At 39.5% G+C, this 23610-nt stretch overlaps 1 protein-coding gene across 1 annotated transcript in view; it reads left to right on the top strand.

Moving 5' to 3' along the window:
* Positions 1 to 23348, top strand: part of MARCHF11 (membrane associated ring-CH-type finger 11) — a 113664-nt gene extending 90316 nt beyond the window's left edge. The window contains exon 4 of the mRNA XM_023218257.1: positions 22693 to 23348. Coding sequence (XP_023074025.1) covers positions 22693 to 23015 — 323 coding nt within the window. The 3' untranslated portion in view covers positions 23016 to 23348. The remainder of the gene's footprint in view (positions 1 to 22692) is intronic.
* Positions 23349 to 23610: the final 262 nt, after the last annotated feature.

The raw sequence follows: 23610 nt of genomic DNA, 5'->3' as shown, positions 1-23610 counted from the left end.
ATAAAAAGAATCAAACATTTTAGCTAAAATAAACCCTGGGAAAAGGTTACTTCTGTGTTTCATTTGACCCATCTGTTGTTCCCTAGTACTGTGAGAAAACGGAAGCCTATCATGCAGCGTTTACGTGGCATGTGTGAGGTACACCGGCATCGCGACGGTGACCAGTTGGTGAGGGGTAGAGCGGTGTGGGTGGCTGTAGGGAGGTACCACGGCATCCGGAGCATTTTCCTGCTCTGATGAGGCAGAAATGCACAGGCTCCACCCAGATCTACTGAATTAGGAACTTTAGGGGTGGGGCCCAGCCATCGGAGTGTTACAGCCCCTCCAGGGTTCTAATGCACGCTGAAGCTTGAGGACTACCAGCTTCAGGGCATGGATGCTAAGCTTGGGATCAAGAGACTTGGTTTCTAATCCTGGCCTCTGCTTGGGCAGGTCACCTTCATCCCTCCATACTTCTGTTTTCTCACCTATAAAAATGCAAAAGGATAATTCCAACCATGCAAGTCTAAATAAAGGAAATAATGATTATAAAATAATTATGTTATTAATTAGAAGTTATAGATTAAGTATATTTGATTAAATTGGAAATGTTGAATAACTTTGAGATCACTTAAATTTAATGCCTCTACTTACTAGAGCTTTAATTTGACTAGCAATTTTAGTATCTTCAGTCATTTTTTTCTAAAAGAACTCTATAAATGTTTAAAATATAATCGGCATGATTTTTTGTTTTTACTTTTTTCTTTCCTCCTTTCTCACTAGTACAAGTCTAATAAGAAAGAAAATGATCAAATTTCAGGCCAGAAAGAAAAAAAATAAAAGAGCGAATGTTTTGAATAATATATAAACTGACTAGATGTTGCCTGAATAAGTGAGCTAATCATGTATATGAACAATTTGCATGAAATGTGATAATGCATATGAAAGCATTTGGAAGTTCTAAATCTTTATTCAAATATAATCTCTAAGGCATTGCTCTAATAAAGAAGAATCACACAATTGATCCACAAATTGAATCCCTTAACACATTCAAACACAGGGTTTATTCTGTCTTTCAGCATGAATGATATAAAATGAAGTGTTCCATTGATATTAAAAGGGGAGATGCAAAATAAAAGAGCCAGTTAGTTCCCAAGCCAACCTGGAAAGGAAAAAAGTCCAGTTGACTTTCTTGCCCTCAGTATAAACACTCAAAGAGACCATGCATTTCCTGGTTAGGAAATGATTTTTTTTTTTTAATTTCACAACTTGCATTTAGTGCTGAGTTATTATATCTTAAATTCTGATGACTAATGTTAGTATTTTAGTCAAGATTATTGCAATTCTGCTTTCAAGAGCAAAGACATAGGAACAAATAATCTTTCAGTAATATATGACAATTTCAAGCTTCTCTTTTAAAATTTGAGCATTTGCCCATGTTATAAAATCAAATTTCTTAGAAATAAAAACAGTTGCCATTTCTCTGGAGATATTTTGGAGAATAAGTTTTTTTAAATATTTTAAAAATTATACTAGGGTACATGTGCACAACATGCAGGTTTGTTACATATGTATACATGTGCCATGTTGGCGTGCTGCACCCATTAACTTGTCATTTACATTAAGTATATCTCCTAATGCTATCCCTCCCCACTCCCCCCACCCCACAGTAGGCCCTGGGGAACATCACACACCGAAAATGGGTATTTTATCTGAGTCTTAAATATTGACAGTACGTTTCATTGTGTTTTGACTCATCAAATCCTAATTTTATCATTCCATGATCTATTTGTATATTTTGAAAAAAATTAAAGAATTCTGATTGAACATTGTTTATTTTACTTGGCAGTTTCACTAATTAGTCTGTTCTGGCCTGGAGAATATCTTAATTTTTTTCCCCAAGAAATTAAGAAACTATTATAGTAAGACAGCAAAATACTCGTAGTCTACCAATAGCCAATTGGATTGCAGCCAGGAAGAGCTCCTGCTAATATTTCAAATGAATTCAAATGTCTGCAGCTTAAATGCAGACAGTAACAAAGATTATATTGATTGTACCTTAAATACTCCTGACTGGAAGACTTAGAGTTAGTGTGAAAAGCAGGTTTACAACTTTGCATCCCATTTCCTCAGCTCAGTTTAATAAGTATTTCCTAGGAACTTTCTATGTGTTGAATAGTGCTAGGTTCTGCGAATAAAAATAAGAGTTGCCCACTTTCCTTCCCCCAAGGAGCTCATAAGGGGGACAGGCAGGTGAGTAAGTGATTAGAATACAGTGGGATGTGCACAGTTGCGGAAGTATGCACAGGAAGGGGTAGTTGGACAATACCAGGAGGAATGAACCTTGCGGTGCTGTGTGTAGGGAGGGGAAGGTTTCAGGCTGATTTCATGGGGAAGTGATAGCCAAGAGATGAACAGATACTTGGCAGATAGAGAGCTGGCCTCCTTCTTGCCATGGGAAGATGTGAGATTGGCTCCCCATTCAAAGAGTTTTAACGTAATTGGAGACATCCCTCTTTCCTGTCTGTCCAGGCTTTCCAAACTTGATTCTACCTAAGTAGAAGAAACAGGTTGGCTTATTCTGAAAATCCATAGAAGATTGTTCCAGGATCCAAAAATGTTATCATCCAGCCAGTCTATGTAATGCTTAGGAGAGTTGGATTGTTAAACAGAAGTTAAGATTTGGAGAACATTTGTTTACTTGGGGAAATTTATGTACTTATTCCTAGGCACAGTGAATTTGTTTGTTGCTTTCATTCGTAATTAATACATTTTCCTCTTTCCAAATATTTAGTTTTGTTTTTCTTGCTATTAACGTTTTGAGTTTGCTCAAGGGTCTAGCCACTATTATAGTTGAAGCATCTAGATCGGGGTTGTTCAAAATAACTTTCTGCAAGGATGAAAATATTCTGTATCTGTGGCATCCAATTCTATTGACACTAGCTAAATTTGGCTAGTGAGCACTTGAAGTGTGGCTAGTGAGACTGAGAAGTTAATTTTCAATTTAATTTAAATAGCCACATGTGGCTAGTGGCTATTACTTTAGACACAGATTCTACACGGTGGAATGGCAAGTGTGTAAGAACTTGAATAACAGGTTTCCCTTTGTCTGTATAAATGGGTTGCACTTGCTAAGTGATAAAGGAATTCTGTTCCAAGAGAGGTGAATAAAGTGGAAATGAGCTTGAGAATTAAGAGAAGGGTGTTAAAGTATGTGTGATTGCCAAGAGTTCGACAGTGATAAAGGAGAGACATGTTTGACAAATGACTCTTTTTGTTACTGGACTTTTTAAGAATACTTCTATGGATCAAGTGTGAATTTAAGTTTCAATCTGTACTTTTTATAAAATTCACATCTCTTTTAAGGAGATTAGAATGTAAAGAGATTATATTTGGGGAGCGTTTCTGCATGTTTAAATAGATGGCATGATTGTACACCAGGAAAACTAATAGAAAGGATTTAAGTCACTTTAGGATTTAAGCTAGTGGCAGTAATTTAGGGAGAAGTAACAGCCAGGGAAGCTCGTGTTGGCTCCCCGCTAAAAAAGATTTGCACAGTGGACAAAGGAAGATGAGCGAACCCAGAAATGAAGCCTACCTGCCCGGCAGAAGGCCTTGGGCAGAGAATTTGCTTCTTCACTCCACCCTGGACACTTTGAGAAAAAATAGAAGACCATCATTTCCACTGACCCTTTGATTGAAGGGAAGCTAGTGCCACAAGAAGAATATGTTTATTCATCACTAAAAGTTTGAGGGACCAGAAGAGGGCCATGTGATTACAGGAGTTACTAGATTAACTTGCATCTAAAAAGTGAGGGCAGTCACCAAGTCATTTTAGCGTCTGATAGAACCAGATGAGGTGAGTTCAAGTTCTTGTGAATAGAAGCAGCAAACCAAAACTCTGTTATCGTCAGTGATATTTGCAAAATAGAGACAGTAGTGCTTGTACCTCTAATCAACACTGTAAGTTAATGGCAAATCCAAGTCTGGAAATGTTTTGATCTTCCCTCAAACACTATGGGAAGAAACTGATTACGTTTATAACACTTAAAAACATGGATTGCTTTGGCCTCTTAAAATTTTTCCTAATTGTCCATGTAATATACACACACATAAAATTTGTGTTCATAATTGTGAAATCCATAAAGTTAAAAAAGACCACTTAACTCACATCCTCAATTCTGCTGTGCTACTCCCTTTGCAGAAATGTCCCCTCTCTGCATTTTGCAGTTTATCTTGCAGATTTTTTCATTAGGTTTACATGAGTTTAGGTACGTGGATACTTCTGCATTTTATTTATAAGTGAGATCATACCGTGCAAGGTGCTGAGAAAATAATCTTTTTCACTCAACGATATAATCTAGAGATCTTTCCCTGTTATAACAGATGCACAACAATGTATTTAAACTTTTTTCCACTGATGAATTTTTAGGTTGCTACCAATTTTTGCCATTAGGGACCATGCTATAAAGGACATCATTTTACATGAATATTTCTGTTAGCACAATTCTGAGAAGTGGAAAGTCTGGGTTGAGTAATAAGCTTATGTAAATTTTGGTAAGTCCTTTTATATTGCCACCTAAAAAGGCTTTATCAATTTATTTGCCCCCCCAATACATATGAGGTCCTGTTTCCTCATACCATGCCAACTATGGATATCATCACTTGTTTGACATTTTCATCAGTGGTTTTAACGTTTAACATCATTCGAGTAGTTTTCTTAAAATTAATTCCATAGCTATTTAGTTTGTGGGACAATTTTATCTAAAAAAAAAAAAAAAATGGCTCTACTAGGTCATGCCAATGTGCAGCACTTCCTGCCTGATGTTTTTTGGGATCTAAGGATGTGATATGCAGGGCCATCGACGAGCTCTAATCTGTAAACACTAAGAACTGATCAAGATCAGAGACCTTTGCCTCTCAAAAACCCTGCGTTCTCCAGCACACTTTAGGAGTCTTTGGGTCACATTTTTAAAAAAATCTATTATACTTTTAACACTGAGGGGATTTTAGTTCTCAGTCTGTCTCTTTTTAGTATAGAAAGTGCTCCCTGAAGTTGCTACAAGAAAAATAGCCCTCTCTGTGGCTAAAGTATTGATCCTGTTATTATTGCCTGTTCTTTTTTGTTTGTTTTTTGAGACGGAGCCTCCATTTATCGCCCAGGCTGGAGTGCAGTGGCGCGACTTGCAAGCTCCGCCTCCCGGGTTCACGCCATTCTCCTGCCTGAGTAGCTGGGACTACAGGCATCTGCCACCACGCCCAGCTCATTTTTTGTATTTTTAGTAGAGATGGGGTTTCACCATGTTAATCAGGATGGTCTTGATCTCCTGACCTTGTGATCCACCCACCTCGGCCTCCCAAAGTGCTGGGATTACAGGTGTGAGTCACCACGCCTGGCGCCTGTTCTTCATATTATTTTATTTTTCAAATTAAAGCACAAGCATGCACAATGGAGGACACACACACACACACACACACACTGTCACTGTGATCCCAGATTGATCCCTGATACACACCCACGAGGAGCCAAAAATATCTCTTTTGTGGCTCTTTTGAAGTAATGAATTAAAGTATAATGTAATTGTTTATGTTGTCTTTCTTTTGAAAGATATAGAGATTAGGGAATTTTAAAAAATAACCTGAGATATACCAGAATGAGGATCAGATCAAAATATCTTCTTATTGTACCAGTTATATTTACTACTAAAAAAAAATGCTACTTCTACAGAAAGTTCATGCTCTCCAACAAACTTTTATTTTCCTGTACTTTGAAATGAAATAATTTTTCTTTAAATCCATGTAAATTCTTTTTTTTTTTTTTGACACAGTCTTGCTCCATCACCCAGGCTGGAGTGCAGTGGTATGATCTTGGCCCACTGCAACCTCCATCTCCCAGGTTCAAGAGATTCTCCTTCCTCAGCCTCCTGAGTAGCTGGGATTACAGGCACACATCACCACACCTGGCTAATTTTTGTATTTTTAGTAGAGACGGGGTTTCACCATGTTGGCCAGGCTGGCCTTGAACTCCTGACCTCAAGTGATCCGCCTGCCTTGGCCTCCCAAAGTGCTGGGATTACAAGCATGAGCCATCTTGCCTGGCCTATGTAAATTCTCACAGTTATTATTATACCCTTTTTTAAAAATCTGTCTGTCCTGTTCGATAATACATCTAGCCAGAGCTACTTTGGCACACACAAGAAAACTACTTAGAGTTACCAGTTGGTAATACGTTCACATCTCATTATAGAATTTAAGAATGATAAATACCATGTATTACGATGGTCTTAGATTGATTATATTGGACATATATTTACATGTTTTAAAGTGAAGGTAATATTTTTCTCTTGCTTCACTTTGCTCCTTTTTTTTTTTTCCAGATAGAGCAGCTAAAAGTATCACATAATCTAACATTTTATTGACATGAAGCTTAAAATATACGTTTACTAACTCTGTGCTGTATGAATAAAGGTGAAGAATTTTGAAAACGAAATTCAGGATAATCAAACTCTGTGATCACAGATAAGTTTGCCACGTGGCAGATGGACTAGTCACTTGTCTGTTTAAAACCAGTATTGTTTCCCCCTAAAATGATGCCTTCAGGTCATCATCATCCAGCTTGTAGCTTGCTTTCTATGAATATAAACCAACTAGAATAAGGAAAGCATAACTAAGAAAATAAATCTACTGCTAAAGAAAAATATTATAATCCATTGCAAACAAAATATACATGACTTTTGGACTATCTCCTTTAAAAAGTTTTTCATGCCCTCTCATATCTCTCAGCATGATTCAGGAGTTGACAATGATTTCTTAAATTATTTTAGGTTAAAAACTTACTTACTGAAAGGAAAGAGAAAGAAATTAGCATTGGAAGTTGAAATATGCCATGATTTACAGCAGAAAAAAATGAGTTTGCCAAAGACGGCAGGAGAGCCTTAAGTTCGTTGCCACAGAGGTTCATCAACCATAGACGAGTGTGCTTGAAAGTGTAACTGTGGGTAAGACCTGCAAAATGTGCAGCCTCTGGATCATTGTTGATAGGTAGCAATTTCTTAAACTGTGAAATATTTGTGAATAAATGTGAAATTCATCAGGTAGTTTCAAGTGAAGAATGTAAAACTACCAAGAGAACAATCAAAATGTCCACTGAAGACTTTAGGGTCTGTGTGGTTTGGGGATGTCTGAGTAGACTAAGTTCTTTCCTCATCTCCCTGTGGAGAGCCAAGACCACCAGAATCCAGTGTGGTCTGATTCGGGGCCACTTGCACAGTGAAGATACTTTCTCTATGGGAAGTGGAGACCACAGCTGCCAACCACCAACACCCCCGTGCATCTCAGAGCTGTTCAAGCAGAGCAGCTGCACACCATTCAAAAGTGTCATCAATTTTGATCAACAGACTTTCATCACAAGACTGTTGGAGCGCAAATCCACCCATTCCATTACCACCCAACCACCGCCACCACTACCAAGCCTGGAATCTGAGATCCTGTGGTCACTGAGGATAGCCGAGCTTTGGAAGTCGACAGGTCAGCATTCACCCATGGAGTAGGGGTGCAGAGGCTGCTTACTACTGAGGCTGACAGTTTGGGTTACATGGCAGGCGAATTATAGGAGGTGGTGTTGCTGTGTCTATCTCATTTCAAGTTTCATGGGAAGTATTAACGTGGATGTGTCTGCATAAATCATAGGACATGTGAAGAATGAGGCTCACCTTAAACACTATTTAGCTTAATAACCAGGAGAGGTGATTAGCCTAGTATTTCCTTTTGGAGTCGTCATATAACTGCAGTTTTCCCTCCAGACAGAAGAAGTGTATCACCCACCTCTGCTGCAGGAAATGCTTCCATTTCCTGATTTATAATTTGATCTGGGAACTACATCTTCCCAAGCACCACAGTTTGACTACTAAGGAGACCTTTGCACAACTGCTTCTGCAGAAAAGACAGGAACATTCTTCTCCTCTTGCCCAAACCCCTGTGGGTTTTCCTTCAACTTTCATCCCAAGTGGAGGAGCCCTGGACTGTGAGGTTGGCCGTGCCGGGTGTCTGTTACTCACGCAGACTTGACTGTTGCGGGTTGGCATGTTCTGGTAGGTCATTAGGAATCATTTCTTAAATTGAGTAGAATTCCTTTACAAGCACAGATCATTATTTCCTGGCTTCAGACTATCTTAGCGTGCTTCGCGCCCCAGGAAATGCCTCAGCTTCATTTAGAGAGAGTCTGATTCAACGTGATGAGCCTGAAACACAAGCAGCAGTTCATCCTCCAACAGGAGTCTCTGCCTCGGATTCTTCATGCTTTGAGCACATACTGGGAAAGGCCCTGGAAAGCGGAGGCAGAGCAGCCCTTTGTAATGAGAAATTGTCAGAGGAGAAACAACGCTTTATCCTTCATATGCTTTGAGAAGTAGGCCATTATTTTTTCTCTTCTCTGGAGGTACAAATTATGGGCTTTTCTATGCCTTAATCATACTGATGTTTACCGATGTCTCTAAAGATTATTATCATAGTTGGTTATGAGTGATACTATTGCCTTTAAAATCCTGAGAAATAACACAGAAGGGAACTTGTTTTTGCTACTTGCTCCTTAGTGCTGTGCATGGAATAGTCTCTCAAGGCTAGTTAACCCTTTAAGGTCCCCTCAAGGAGGGAAAACACCCCAACCTAACACTTTGCTCTTATGTGACTCTGTAAAATTAAAGTTCTTATGGAGAAACATTAATATAATCAGCAGGACAGCAGACCAAATGTGTTATTGTGGAGTTTCGTCTCCTCCATAGAAGACAGTGTGACACTGTCAGCTGTCTCTTTCATTGGGGGCAGTCTAGCCAAAGCAGCATTAGTAATCTGTCGAGCCAACATTCATTGCGTATTTACTGTGTGCTGAGCCTGGCGTGTGGGATAGAGATATAAATAGAACAAGGCTTGGCAAATTGCAGCCCGAGGGCCAAATCCAGCCCACTCCCTGTGTTTGTACAGCCCGGGATCTAAGAATAGCTTTTACATTTTTAAATGGTTGAATACATTTTTAAAAATATTATTTCATGACATGTAGAAATTGTAGCGAATTTAAACTTTGGTGCCCTTGGATAAAGTTGTACCTGGATGCAGCCATGTCCGTGTATTTACATGCTGTTGATGAGAAGTTGTGACAGTGAATGAAAGGTTAGCACGGCCTGAAAGATTTACTATCTGGCCCTTTTCCGAAAAGGTTTGTGGAACCCTGGAATATAACAATTCCCTACTTTCCACCTGAGGAGGAGGAGACAGCCAGGGAAATAAGCAATTATAGCCTGGAAGTGCCTGGAGAGAAATGTGTTTGAGAGCTAATGGGGGGAGGTTAATCACACTTAGGACCAGCAAAGTCTATGGGGGAGAAAAATTTTAAGGAAGAGCAGGAATTAGGATGGGGCCCCGAGAGAGGCAAATGCCTAGACCTAGTAACATATGAAGTCCTGTCATTTTTAAAGAAATCTTGTGAAATCTGGAATGGCAAGAACAAAAGACGGTTGTTGAGGCGTAGCAGTAAGGAAAAGGAGCCTGTGGGTGGAGCTCGGGAGGGAGGCCAAACTGAATGCTCAGGGAGCCCCAGAAGGATCCCTGAATGTGGCTGATCAAGCTTAGTATTAAAAAGAGGTGTTTGGTAGCATGGAAGCACAAAGGAGAGTGGGGATGAAAAAGTGAGAAATACTATAATAACCCAGGCAAGTGATTAGGCCTGCATTAAGACTGCTGGGAAGCTGCTAGAATTAAAAGGGATTCATCACAAGATACGGTGATCAGCTGGATGGCGGTAGGATGGAAGGGGTTGGAGGGCTAAGAGCAAGAGGCCCTCAAGTGTTATTCACAGAGGCTGATTGGGAGATGGGCCATCAGTTGCTAAAACACTGGCTATCAGAAGAGGGCTAAGGGAGAGAAAGGTCATAGGCTCCTTCTGAATGTTTTCTTTTTTGCAGAGTGTCTGGGGAATCCAAGTGGATATGGCCAGTATGCAGCCAGATTTAAGGGTCTGGAACTCAGGCTAGAGGTTGGAGCTGGAGATTTGTATCTGGTAGCTGAAACCAGTGTCTGCAGGGAAATTTCTTGGTGAGAGGAGCAGCAGTTTGGGGAATGCGGTGGAGAAACATGAAGGGGAGGGAGAGGGATAGTGGCGGGAAAAGAAGAGAGTGGGGTCAGGCACACGAGGAGGAGGTAACTTCTAGGAGGAGCAGCAAGTGGCCAGCGGTGCCAGATGTCCTGTGAAGGGTTAGGGGAAATCAAGCCAACAGTGACTCACTAGACTTGGCAGTGGGTTGAGAAGGGCTGGCATGGGCAGAAGGGGGTCCAGAGGTGAGTTCACAAATCTTAGTTGACGAAGGACACAGTTAAATGAGGGTAGAAGCCAGAGCGAGGTGTGGAATCAAGAAAGGTTTTTGTCTGTTTGCTTTAATAGTAGTGTTAGGCATGGGTAGATGCTGAAAAGAAACACCCAGAAGAAATCAGAAGAAAGAGTGAAAATCCAGAGATGGGAAGGGGCAGCTTGATGTCCCTGGGACTGAAGAGATGAGAGCCCAGCACCCAGGAAGGGCTTTGCCTTGCACAGGAGGGACCCTGTGTCCTGAGGGGAGGTGGGCACAGCTGGAGGCAGCTGTATATTCTGCCTGAGAGAATGAGACATCGAGAGGCCTCCTTTCAAAAGACTCCTTGTTTCTCAGTAAGTAGGTAGTGTGGCCATCCGCTTAGACAACAGAGGCACAGTGTGCGAAAAGACTCGGAGGAGAGCAGTGAATGTGATGCTCAGCTGCTGAGAGCCCTGGGGAGGGGAGGCTAAGCCCCCTGCAGAATCACGGCATGACTGAGCACCTCCCTGAGGCCGGAGCAAGGCCACCAGATCCACAAGGCCATGTGGCTATGGTGTGTTGCCCAATAGGCATGAAGAGTAAGTACAGAGATGTGAAGTGAAGTGATGAGACTGGGTTAAGATGTGGTCGTCTTCTCCAGAATTTCTGGAAGGCAGAGCAACAAGATTAACCTTGCCTTTCCCCTCAAGTGAGGAGAGAATGGCTACAGGATGGGCTGAGCTTTCTAGGCTGCTAGGGAAGGAGCCAAAGCCAGAAAGAAGCTGGTGCATTGGGAAAAGATCATGCAGTCTAGGGCTTCAAAGTCTTTAGGAGGTGGAAGGGGGTGCATTGAGATTAAGAAGGTGGGTGAGTGGGAGGCCTTGGAGGTTGTTGTCAGCAATGGGATGGGAGAGCTTCAGAGCTTGGAATTGGAATGGTTTCTGGAAGAGCAAGGCCCAGGCTGGGGCAAGAGAGGAATAGTAGAGGGCAATGGGTTGTGTGTGTTAGGCCAAGCCATTCACATGGACCCTGAATCACGTGGGTCTAGGGGGATGGAGGGTGTCCAGGAGCCAGGGGTCAAACCATCCATGACCATGGAGGGTAGCTGAGAGGCCACCAGGGCACGTCTCCCATGGCTTTATTCCATATATGAGTGTGCACATGTGTGTGTTTTGTGAGGCTTTACCCTGTCACTCCATGGCTTTCCAGAAGACAGGCTGTGGGAATTCCAAACACATGAGGCTCAGGAGCAACTGCATAGCCTCAGAGAGCTCTGAGTGTACCTGCAGGAAGTCTAAAGTGAGCTTATGTAAGAGGCCAAATCAACATGGGAATGGGAAGCCTTCCTTGGAAGAGAAAGCAGAAAGTAGACTGTGCAGCAGTGAGGTCACACCATTACAAGAAGAGCCACCTGTCCCCATCCCTCACTGGGGAAGGTCCAGAGGAGGCTGCTCCATTAACCTGAAAACCTGAGGATTGTTCTTCAGAATGAACCCTGCCCCTCTGGGGAGCTGTTGGATTTGTACTCTTTTGCACCAACGAACTTTCTCTCAAAGGAATGTGAACACGATCATTCTTCTAAATGATGCTTAAGGATGTGGAACTGTGGGCGCCAGCAGGGCAGGGGAGACAAACTCTGGGCCATCGGGAACCACACAGTTGAGCATAGAAATGAAGCCCATAGATGTTTTCAGCCGCTTCCAAGGAAAGAATTTGACTTAGGGTTTTTAAAAATGCATCTCCAGTGATGTCTAAGATTGTATTTACTGTGATCCGGGCAACATTCTAAGCACTTTACCTCGATTTTCCCACTTAATTTTCACAACCATCTCAGGAGGCATAGATACTGTTATCATTCTCATCTGAGAGATGAGAAATCGATGAAGCAATTTCCCCAAGATCAAACAGATGGCGAGCAGGACCCAAAATAAGCACCCAGAACCTGTCGCTCCAGAACCCGTGTAATGAGTAAGGCGACCCACGTAATTCTGTTTATTGTTTGGTAAAAACCCCTCTTTACATGCTGAGCTTGAATAACTTGAAGAGCTTACAAAATGTTTTCTATATAAACAATGAAGTGAAGCTATTTAAATTACTGTCTCAAACACCTAAGACATGGTGTAGGGAGTAAATACCTTTTTAAATAATAGATGAACTGTTTTTAGATCAGAAATGGAGAAAAAAATTTTCCTTGAAAGCCCAAAGTATTCATTTATTTTAAATTAACAGAGTCCAAAACAAATGGAAACATTAGTAAGGGCAATGGAAAACATGGAATACACTATACCAAAAGCCTTTTTCTCTCTTCCCACCATTCTGAGTGAAACAATTTCTTAATAAGAATTATCTATGTAAAGAGTCACATCCCAATCTTGAATTTTCTTACTAGGACATAGAATAGAATATTGAGGAAACTACTGTCTGAGCATTTGTATATTCAGGTTAAAAATTTCATTAATGTTTTTAATTATAAGCACCTTACTGATATCATGCGATGAAATAGAAGAGTTAGAAATTTTAATTATACTTAGATTTACTTTATACTTATTATTTATTATTATAATTATACTTAGGTAGTTTCTGTTTGGAATTTTTGCCTTCTTCCTGTAGGATTTAAGAGAAGTGAAAAATGAAGCCAACAAAAATGAAATAGCCTATTACTAGTCATAAAGATAAACAGGTTTTAATTCGACATTTCAATTTAGATCTTTAAAAATATTATTTTCACTCCCCAAAATAGAACAACAAATATGTGTATGGTTTACTGTGAAAATTATTAAAATCATTTTTTGTGAGTTTGCAGTAGACAGTTTATCCATTGGAGAAAAAATAGAAAATTAGTTGTATTTATTTTCACTTGCCACTAGGAAAAGCCCACCAAGTCTCTTAGAAAGTTCTTAGAAAGTCTCTTTCTAAGAACTGGCTTTAGTCCGTATACTAGAGTGTGGGAAACAAATGGAAATCTACCAAAGCAATTCCCCATGCTAAAACCTTAAATTAACACAGAAGATAGACACTGATAGGCTTTTTAAGTCAAATACAGTTTTCATTGAATTAGGTTGCAGAGTTATTTATATTCATAAATTGTGAAGGTTGCCATAATCCTTCTATGCCCTATCCAAATGCTGCAATGTACCCTTTAGGATAAAGGCCAGAGAAAACTTTACCCATCTCAGCCTTTGCTGTTACAGAAAAGAGATTTTAATTCTATCATCTCCTTCATAGTCAGTGTAATGTCACTCTGGCCACTGGCCATTTCACAGGCTGAGGAGACACCGGTGATGACTGGCTTTGGCCGAGGATGGCTCCTAAGGTCTGAGTTGTTGCAGAGCAAGCACACGGGTGTCCTGTGTCTGGCTGTGATTCTGGGCTCAGACACTTCCTAGGTACAGACCCCTGAGCAAGCCACACTGCATCACTTACCTGGATCTCAGAGTTCTCATTCCCCAAAGTGAGAGGGTTGGATTAAATTACATCCACTACTTTTTAATTTTGAAATTCGGTGACTGTGCTTGTCCGCCAGGCTCTTGACGTTCTTACTCCTGTGATACATGATGCTCCCCCTTTGCTGCAAAGTATTTCATCTGTCCAAGAACTGAGAGACAGAATTGAAACTTCATTCAACCAAAATTTAACTGATTCCAGTCCATTCCACCAATTATAGGAGAATTCTGGGATATCTTTATGATATTTATTATCTATAGAAGTATTGGACTGTTCCTTTATTTCTTTTATTGAAAACAAATACATCCATTATTTTTTTCTTGAGCACCGTAGGGAAGAAACTTAGATAATATAACAATTTTTCTCTCCTATGAGTTCTGTTAATCAATTTTTTAAAAAATTGATAAAAAGATATACCATATTTTTTATAATATATAGCCTTCACAGCTTTTGAGAAATATTCTTTAAATGTGCCAATAGTGGGTTTGTGCTCCAGGGTTACTAATGAAAAGATCAAGAGATACTCCCATCTACAAGGAATTTTAAAAATCAGTTCAATGAGTGATTGATTCATTGGCTTCTTAGGAAAGCAAGAGGTCAGAGGAATGGACAGTTTCCTTTTACTCTCTCTATTTTGCCTGAAATAGCAGGGAGGAATCCATACCTGTCTCCTAGGCTTTAGGCCTGGGCACAGCCCAGTATCTCAGTTTGTGATTGATATAGGCCAATATTTGATGACCTGGCCAGCAAGACAGTGGGGGAGGCAGCTACAGTTTGCTGGGACTGAACACAGATCCTTTTAAAGAATTTTAGTTCTTTTGCCCTGGCCATGTCCTCTGCCCATATTTTCCCGTCACCACCTTTACCCCCAAGACCAAAACCCACTCATGAACTATGGGCCCCAATCCCTAAACTCTTTTCCAATCTCATCTTGAACTGCCTGTCTCTGTTTCTTTGGCATCTGCAAATATTACTTTAACCTTTCAAAGAACAATCCTTTTCTATTTTCCTTTCTATTTTCACAGATCTTTTTCTGTTTTCATAGAGCACTCACAACTAGATGAGTCATTCCTCGTGACCCCTTAGATCCCAGTGATGGCTATTCTCCTCTCTCTCTCCCTCTCTTTCAGCAAAGACCGAGTTTTGACCTGGATATTAAGATAGGAACAGGTTCCCCAAGGCAAAGAAGACATGGTTCTGTTGTCAGGGAGCACACAGATGATTAGGAATTTCAGGCATAGAAGCAAATTGTTATAGTACAGGTAGTAAGGAAATCAGTGCGGATATTTCCTGTGTAGAGTGGTGGGCAGTAGAAGGAGGGAAAGATTTATTTTATTTGAGTACATCAGAGAAGAAATTATGAGAGAATCTGGATCTTGAAGCGTAATTAATACTTCATTGTGCAAATGTAAGAGCCAACATTCCAGGAAATTATCCGTCTTATGCTTTCAGCTCAGGTTTGCCAAGAAGACAGAATCAACAGAAGTTTGTGCAAGAGGAGAGAGGAGTCATGGTGTCTCCTAGGCTTCTGGTTTAATTGACGTGGGAGATGGTCATTAACTAAAACAGGGATGGCAAGACAAGGACAAATTTAACCTGTGTCAGAATCTTTCAGAAAAGGGTGTGCTTCATTCACTGCCAATTAGTAAAAGATGAGACTCCATCTGACAATTGGACTTTGCCATCTTGTTCTTCCAAGCATTGGTGTTATCAGCTTTGGAGATCCAGCACAGATGTGCTTTTTGCGTCCAGGCCGATAGCTGCAGACTTCGTGAAGCATACAGGAGGCCATAGACAGTGGCAGTGTCATAGAATGAACACTGATTTTCTTGTGTGTGGTGTGTGTTCTTGGAGAAACTCTGACAGCATTAGGATCTTCATTATTGCATTGATCATTTCTTCATGTGTGCTTTTATCTACTTGGGGGTGGAGTGAGTTGGATCATCAATATTTAGAAATTAGCCAACCCCTTCGTGTCAAGGGTTTTTTGTCATGGTAAGTTTCATAATAATTCATTGTCCGTATCATGTTTCTTGTGCAGAGGATTTTATTTTATCAATGGTAATGATGCATCTGTATTTGAGCCCTTGAGCTGTGATGATCAACATGCTGTTCTCAACCTGATTCTATGAATTTTACATGGTTCTAGGTCATTCTGAGAAGAGCAAAGCTCTATACCATTTAGAGTCAACAATAGAAAAACCAACATATCTTGGTTAATCTCGCTAATGGTCTATCGATGTTATTTATCTTTTCAAAGAACCAGCTTTTTGTTTCATTTATCTTTTGTATTTTTGTTTCAGTTTCATTTACTTCTGCTCTCATCTTGGTTATTTCTTTTCTTCTGCTGGGTTTCGGATTTTGTTTGTTCTTTTTTCTCTAGTTCGTTGAGGTGTAACCTTAGATTGCCTATTTATTCTCTTTCAGACTTTTTGATGTAGGCATTTAATGCTATGAACTTTCCTCTTAGGACCACTTTGGCTGTGTCCCAGAGGTTTTGATAGGTTGTGTCAAAATTATTCTTCAGTTCAAAGAATTTTTAAATTTCTGTCTGTATTTCATTGTGACTCAACAATCATTCAGGAGCAGGTTATTTAATCTCTATGTATTTGCATGGTTTTGAGTATTCCTTTTGGAATTGACTTCCAATTTTATTCCACTGTGGTCTGAGACAGTACTTGATATGATTTCATTTTCTTTCTTAAATTTGTTGAGACTTGTTCTGTGGCCTATCATATGGTCTATCTTGGAGAATGTTCCATGTGCTGATGAACAAAATGTATGTTCTGCAGTTGTTGGGTAGAATGTTTTAGAAATATCTATTAAGTCCATCTGTTCTAGGGTACAGTTTATAAGTACATTTTATGTGGGCTACTCTTTTACATTATTTGTTTTTATATGGACAACAGTGGAGATGCATATTCACAAAATGCTCATATACAATTAAGACATTGTAGTTCCCAGGTATCTGGGTTTTAGGATACCAATTTATGACAGCTTTGTTTTGTGAGCTTAGTGACTTTTGTGATGACATGTGTATATCTTTCAGTCTTTACATCTTTACATTTTATCTTTTGCATGTTTTGAAAATATATTCAGATATATTTCTATATATATTATATGTATATTACTTCATATTATATTTATTTATAGTTCATATACAGTTATCTATCTATAGCTTCATATATAGTTCAGTCCAACAAAAAAACATTCTGTACATACGGAAGTAACCATGACTTGTGGTTATTGTTTGATGCATATTAACAAGACCCAGCAATAGATTAGTGACTTTTAAAGTGATTACCTCTACACTCACATCTAAGTTTCCACAACTCCTGGACATTTAAGTTTGGGGCAGATTAAGAAACAGTGTCAGGAGGATTCATGCATTGTATTATGTTCTAGCAAAGATGATCACAACAAAGGGTGTCTTGGGCCACAGCCTTGTTTGATTAATCCTCTTTGAAGCAACCATGCTCTGGCTTTCACCAAGTAGCAGCAGAAATTAAGGAGTCAAAAGTGGCACCAGTTTATTAGATGGGTTCTAAAATGCTCTTCTAGCACATGGGATTAAACAGAGCCCGAAGTCCCAATTTGCTTCCTGTGCACACTGACTTCTCAGAATGACATGGGGTTGTATCTATGTGTTATAGAGTTTGGGTGTATACATATATGAGATGTATTGAGACTGTAGGTAAACTGCATCACTCTCATTTAAAACTTGAGTAAATTAAGTTCTGGAGTTTGTGAGGTAAGCAAAGTTTATACAGTTAGTTTCCATCTTTACCATCCTTGTGTGTCACTGACATTATTATACCTCTAGGAGTGCAGGTGAAGCAGCCGCTCCCTCCCCTCCGCTCCCTTCCCACTCACAGAGAGAAAAGAGTTGGCAAGGCTTGTTTGAAAACAACACTGTAGATGATGAGAGCTTTGCCTGGGAAGCCACACTCACCCCCAGTCCTCCCAGGAAATGCAAGCCCCTAATGAAACCACAAAGGAGTGCAAGGCAAAACTCTGTGTGCTGTTCAATCAAAATGACCCTTGGGAAAGCTAAATAATACAACTCGTGGCAGATATTTGGCCAGCAGCGTATCTGGTGTCTGCTGAAGGCTCTCTTTCTGATTTGCAGACCACCGTCTCCCTGTTATGCTCTCACATGGCCTTTCCTTGGTGTATGTATACACACACACACACACACACACACACACACAGAGAGAGAGAGAGAAAGAGAGAAAGCGAGAGAGCACTGATGTCTCTTCTGTTTGTTGTAAGGACGTTAATCCCATCATGCAGGCCCCACGCTCACAATCTCATCTAACCCTGATTACCTCCCAGAGGCCTCACTTCCAAATACCATCACACTGGGAGTTAGTGCTTCAACATATGAATTCATCTGGAGACACAAATGTTTAGTCCATAGTAACCTCTTTTATTTGGTTATTCTGTGATTAGAAGAGACTTCTATACTTTGGAAATTTAGGATGGATGGGACTGTAGCACTTGAGGTTTACATTTTAAACAAATTTGGGTTCCAATCTCAGCTCTGATTCTTCTGTCTTCATGATGTTGGACAGCTCTCTGGGTCTGAATTTTCTCAACTGGAACATTGTTTAAAACTAGTACCTGTTTGTATTTGTTAGTCCTAGCTACTCAGGAGGCTGAGACAGGAGAATGGCGTGAACCTGGGAGGCGGAGCTTGTAGTGAGCTGAGATCACACCACTGCACTCCAGCCTGGGCGACAGAGCGAGACTCCGTCTCAACAAACAAACAAACAAACAAGTACCTATTTGTATAGGTGCAGTCAAGATTAGATGAAAATTTTGCATGTAAAGCTCTTAGCACAGTATTTGGCACAGAATAGGTTCTTGATACAAATTTATGTTATGAATTATGAAAAACAACCAAACTTATCCAAACAAAAACTGAGACTGGTAACAATATGAAATTTTTTGACCAGTGGTTTGGTAATATATAAGGTAAAATTTGTATTTGATCATAAATTTTGTAAGTCTCTATTAATTATAACATTTCATATGTTAAAGTAAACATAGACAAATGGGGTGTGTGTGTGTGTGTGTGTGTGTACGAGCATGGAGCATGTGAGCATATGTACCTTGGTAGCCTTCCCTATCACTTATTTGGGTAAATAGCCTAATACCAGAAGGAATTTCAAGTAACACACCACTTCAAAATTTAGATTTTATTTTGCTTATATTAAAAACTGTTTATTCAATGAAACCAGAAATTATTTAAGCCTGCTTTTTCAAGATTAATCTCTAACAAAAATGTTTCTTTGCACTTCAGTAAGGCGATGCTCCAGTTAAACATTACCAGTAAGAAAATGACAAAAACCAACCAACCAACCAACCACACACACACGCACATACTCCTCAACTCTACAAACCTTAAAGTCCCATGAATCATATTTTTTTATGTCCACGCTGTTAATAATGTAGCGAGTATCCTCAAGTATTTAGTATTTACATTTTATAGAAGTGATCACCACTTTTCGCTTCATGTAGGCTTAGTGACTCAGATGAAAAAGTACGGCAGTCTGTTCGCAAATACCTGAAATGTCAAAGTGACAATTCATTTGATCATCAGTAAGAAAGCATGCTAATAGAGTTTTTAAAAGCTGGATTTTCAATAGAATGAGCCAGAGTTGAATGAATCCTTACCCTGGCTTTGCCAATCACAGTAGTCACACCTAGTAACCACTAGCACAAAAGGCATTTGCTGTAACTCCACAGCATTTGAAGAAAAAGGGGAAAAAATGCACATTACAGAGTACAGCCTTGGGGATGGGAATGGAATTCATTGCATTTCAGTCAAATCTGAGCTTGCAGAGGCCAAGGAGTAATTCTGAATGCTCATGGGGAATAAAACAAAATCTAAACATCATTCATAACCTGCGGCAATTAAAAAGCAGCCCAGGGAACTGGAAATTCAAAAGGACTGCGTCTTCATGAAAACTTCAAGTAGTTCTCTCTCTTTAAATTTGGTTCAAAATGTACTATAAAGACCTGTGGGATTTATTTCTGCATATTGGTTAGATTTATGTATTTAGAAAAGAGCTACCAGGAATATATTCCCGGAAAGTGACTTTAAGCTCTAATAAGTGATCTGATTTCTGGCCTTGCAAAGGAAATCAATAAAATAAAGAATAGGCTCTTGCAAAGTCAGTGGTTTCCTCTGGTGAAGCTGTGCTCCTGCACCCTCCATCGCTGCACTTACCCAGAATGAACCTGTCTCAGGCTGTAATTGTTTTGTGATTAGTGCGAATATGTGTTCCCCACCACATAGATTCACTATTGATTTTTAATTAATAATACTGTCTTGTATTTATAGAGTTACCATCCCAGAAGAAATGCGAGGGCTTTATAGTTGATGAATTCCAATTTATCTTTATGTTGCCTGGCTGAATGTAAAGATTAGGTATTCTGATTTTATTTTAAGAAGGAAAAATTGAACCCGAAATGTTAAATTATTGACCATGGAGAATTCAGAAAGCTAACAATAGAACCACCAATTAAAATCTGATAGTATTGACTTTTCATTCTGGCTGTTTCCTGAAAATATCTGGTCAGTTGGGTCAACTTTGATTATTCCTTTGGAAAAAAGAAGTTGATAAAAACAATTATTTGAAATTGTTATGACAAATAGAAGTTTACATTTCTCCTTATTATTTTGGTCATATATAATAACTGGACTTAAGATGTGTTTGCTTGTTAGACCACATGTATTTTTTTTGTAACCTATATTAATATCTTCAGAATGCTTGTAAGTCACATGTATCAGAGATTTATCTCCTGGTGAGAGACTAATGCAAAACTTAAGTTCTGACATTAGGTAGGTGTCATTTTTCGAGGACTGGGTATCTCTGTCACCCACCTGGCATTGTTTTATCTGTCAAAAAAATGTAGTACTCTCTCCAAGAAAAACATGCTCAAAACACTTACCTCATTGTACCTATGGGAAGGTGACTACCAATCTTTCAATTACCCATTCCTCCAGCCTTAAAAACATGGGACTGAGTTTTCCCCCTTTCTTCATTACAGTTCCTGTTACAGTTCCTGTCCATTTTCCCTGGGAATTTATTACTATATTTCTCTGTCGTATCCTTAGTGCTATCACTCTGCTCTTCATGTAAATGCAGTGACCTCCTTACTGTCTCCCCAACTCCCCAAATCCACTTTAGATGAACTTTTCTAATAAATTCTCTGTTATTTTTGAAATTGTGAATTATTCAGTCACCATAAATACACAGAATAATATGTTGAGCATTAATATCTCCACCACCCAGTTTTAAAAATGCAACCTTTGGGACACCCACATGTTGAAACCCTCTTTGAAGCAACTTCCCGATTTTGTTTCTTTCCTTCCTTCCTCTCTACCATGAATTTAGTGGTTATTATTCTCATCCATGCTTTTATATGTCTACCATCTATATATGTATCTTCTTTAAAATGGATAGTATTTATTCACTGCTGTTGTTTCTTTCTGAAACTTTAATTTTTTCATTGTGACTTTGGAATTGTCATTATGGTCTCAGAGGTATCCACATTAATGCATATGACTATATTTCCTTTTGTCTCATTACTCTTATCCATTGGTTCTACATACAATTTGTCCATTCTTCTGAGGATAGACCGTTGGGATGCCTTGCAGTTTTTTCCTTCAAATACAGGCAATTAGGTAGTAAACATTTTTTAACTTGCTTCCTTGTTCACATTTGTGAGAGTTTCTCTAGGGCATATACCCAAAGGTCTAACTGCTAAAAGGTGGGATCTGCTCATTTTTAAATTTGTCATTAAAACGTGGTTGTGCCAGCTGACATGCTCTGCTCACATGCCGTACTTCATCTAGCAAAGACTATTCATTGATCTCTCCACCAGCTGCAGTGGACTTTCAGTCTCCTCAAAGAGAAGAGCTCTTCCTCACTTCTCTATCTGAGAGACCTTCCCCAGGGACTACTTTTTTGTGAGGGATCACAAATTCAAAAGCCTTTGGACTAGACGCCGAAATGTAGATGTGTGAAATGCAGCATGCGTGACAGATCTGGAGTGGATAGTGGAGACGGCACATGTGCTAGTGCATCCTGTCTGACTTAACGGTTTCCAAGTTTGCTGTATTACTTTATTTTCCTAAGAGTCTGTCTCAGAAACATGGAAAAAGCTGATTCGCTTTATAGCAACAAAGAACAAGGACCCTGGAGCCAACCTGCCTGTTTTTTGAATCCCTGCTCTCCACTGCTACTAGTTGTATGTTTTTGAGCAAGTTTCTGAGCATCCCCAAGGCTTGGATTCCTTGTTTATCAAACGGAGGAAGTGCTAGTACTTACTTTGTATGGCTATGATGAGTACTACATGGGATAATATTCATAAAGCTCTAAAGTAACTGTTCAATACATTTTGTTGAATTGTTGAGGAGAATACAAATAACAACATTTATATGGTTTTTAAAAAACTGTGGGTCAGGCATTGTTTTAGGAACTGGGGAAACAGTAACCTTAGTATCTGTAATGACCTTAACATCTGTCTCTTTCTCAAATTAAATTGCCAGCTGGGTTCAAGCCCCTAACACATTGCTTGGCCACACAATAGGCACTCAGGACTATGTGTTAAATCCATAAATAAACCTAATGAATCTCCTAAGGCAATATAAGTGCCCAAGGCAAAATCTGAACCATGATGGAGCAAAGAAATTATATCTGCGATAGCTTGATTCTCTACATATTAGTGGACTCTTATTCTTCAAAAATGGATTATTTCTGTGTCATATGGGTAGTAACTTGCCATTAGCCATAATATTTGAGTAGACAGAATACCATATTTTCCTGATGATGAATAACATAACTATTTTGGGATCCCTTACTAGTACACGAAATAACGCTCCCAACCTTGGATTATCACCAGTCTTTTTGGTTTTTTGTATTTCCTCAAATTTTAGGTCTCATCGTTCATGAAGGAGCTGCAGTTTATAGAGTGTTTAAGCGCTGGCGAGCTGTGAATTTGCACTGGGATGTGTTAAATTATGACAAAGCCACAGATATCGAGGAAAGCAGCCGGGGAGAGTCTTCCACAAGCAGGACTTTGTGGTTGCCATTGACAGCTCTGCGGAACAGAAACTTGGTCCACCCAACTCAGTTAACCTCGCCGAGGTTTCAGTGTGGCTACGTGTTATTGCACCTGTTCAATCGGATGAGGCCTCATGAAGACTTATCAGAAGATAACAGCTCGGGGGAGGTCGTGATGAGAGTGACTTCAGTGTGACAAAAGCATAAGTTGATGCAGTGTGGACCGCCCTGCACATTTTGGAATGTAATTGCAATGAATGGCAAAACCATAGCACTTCTAAAAATACATCTATGAACTTTTTAAGATTTATGCTTTTTATATGAACATTTGAATTGCAAATACATTTTTTCTGAGAAAAAGAGTCCTCTTGTTCTTCGTTGTCTGATTTGTCACATCTTTTATAAGTTGGTACTTGAAATCATTATACATATAATTTAACTATACTTGGTTAAAAGAATAATGAAAGTTATCCTTAAGGCCAAAACTATTTTTTCTTGCTTGTTTTAAATATATTTTTATGAAAGCTTTCGCTCTGTGTGTGATTTTTCAGACCTGTTACAAATGGGTAAGAGTTCAGGACGCTGTGGGCAGATTCCAAAGTGCCTGTCAGTTCTGCAACACAGAGAGCTCCGAGGTGACGCTCTTGTGCCTCGTGCTGGTTGGCAAATTGAAGCATGACTTTTTGCTGTGTTGAAGTAACCAGTCATCAGGAATGCATGGTCTAGGACTTATGTCTTGTTATCTAATTTCTGAAACAGAGAGCTTGTAGAAAGATAAAAATGAGTGAAAT

The sequence above is a fragment of the Piliocolobus tephrosceles genome, chromosome 4 (assembly GCF_002776525.5).
Source record: "Piliocolobus tephrosceles isolate RC106 chromosome 4, ASM277652v3, whole genome shotgun sequence".
Taxonomy (NCBI): Eukaryota; Metazoa; Chordata; class Mammalia; order Primates; family Cercopithecidae; genus Piliocolobus; species Piliocolobus tephrosceles.
This window is presented reverse-complemented; position numbering and strand designations above follow the sequence as displayed.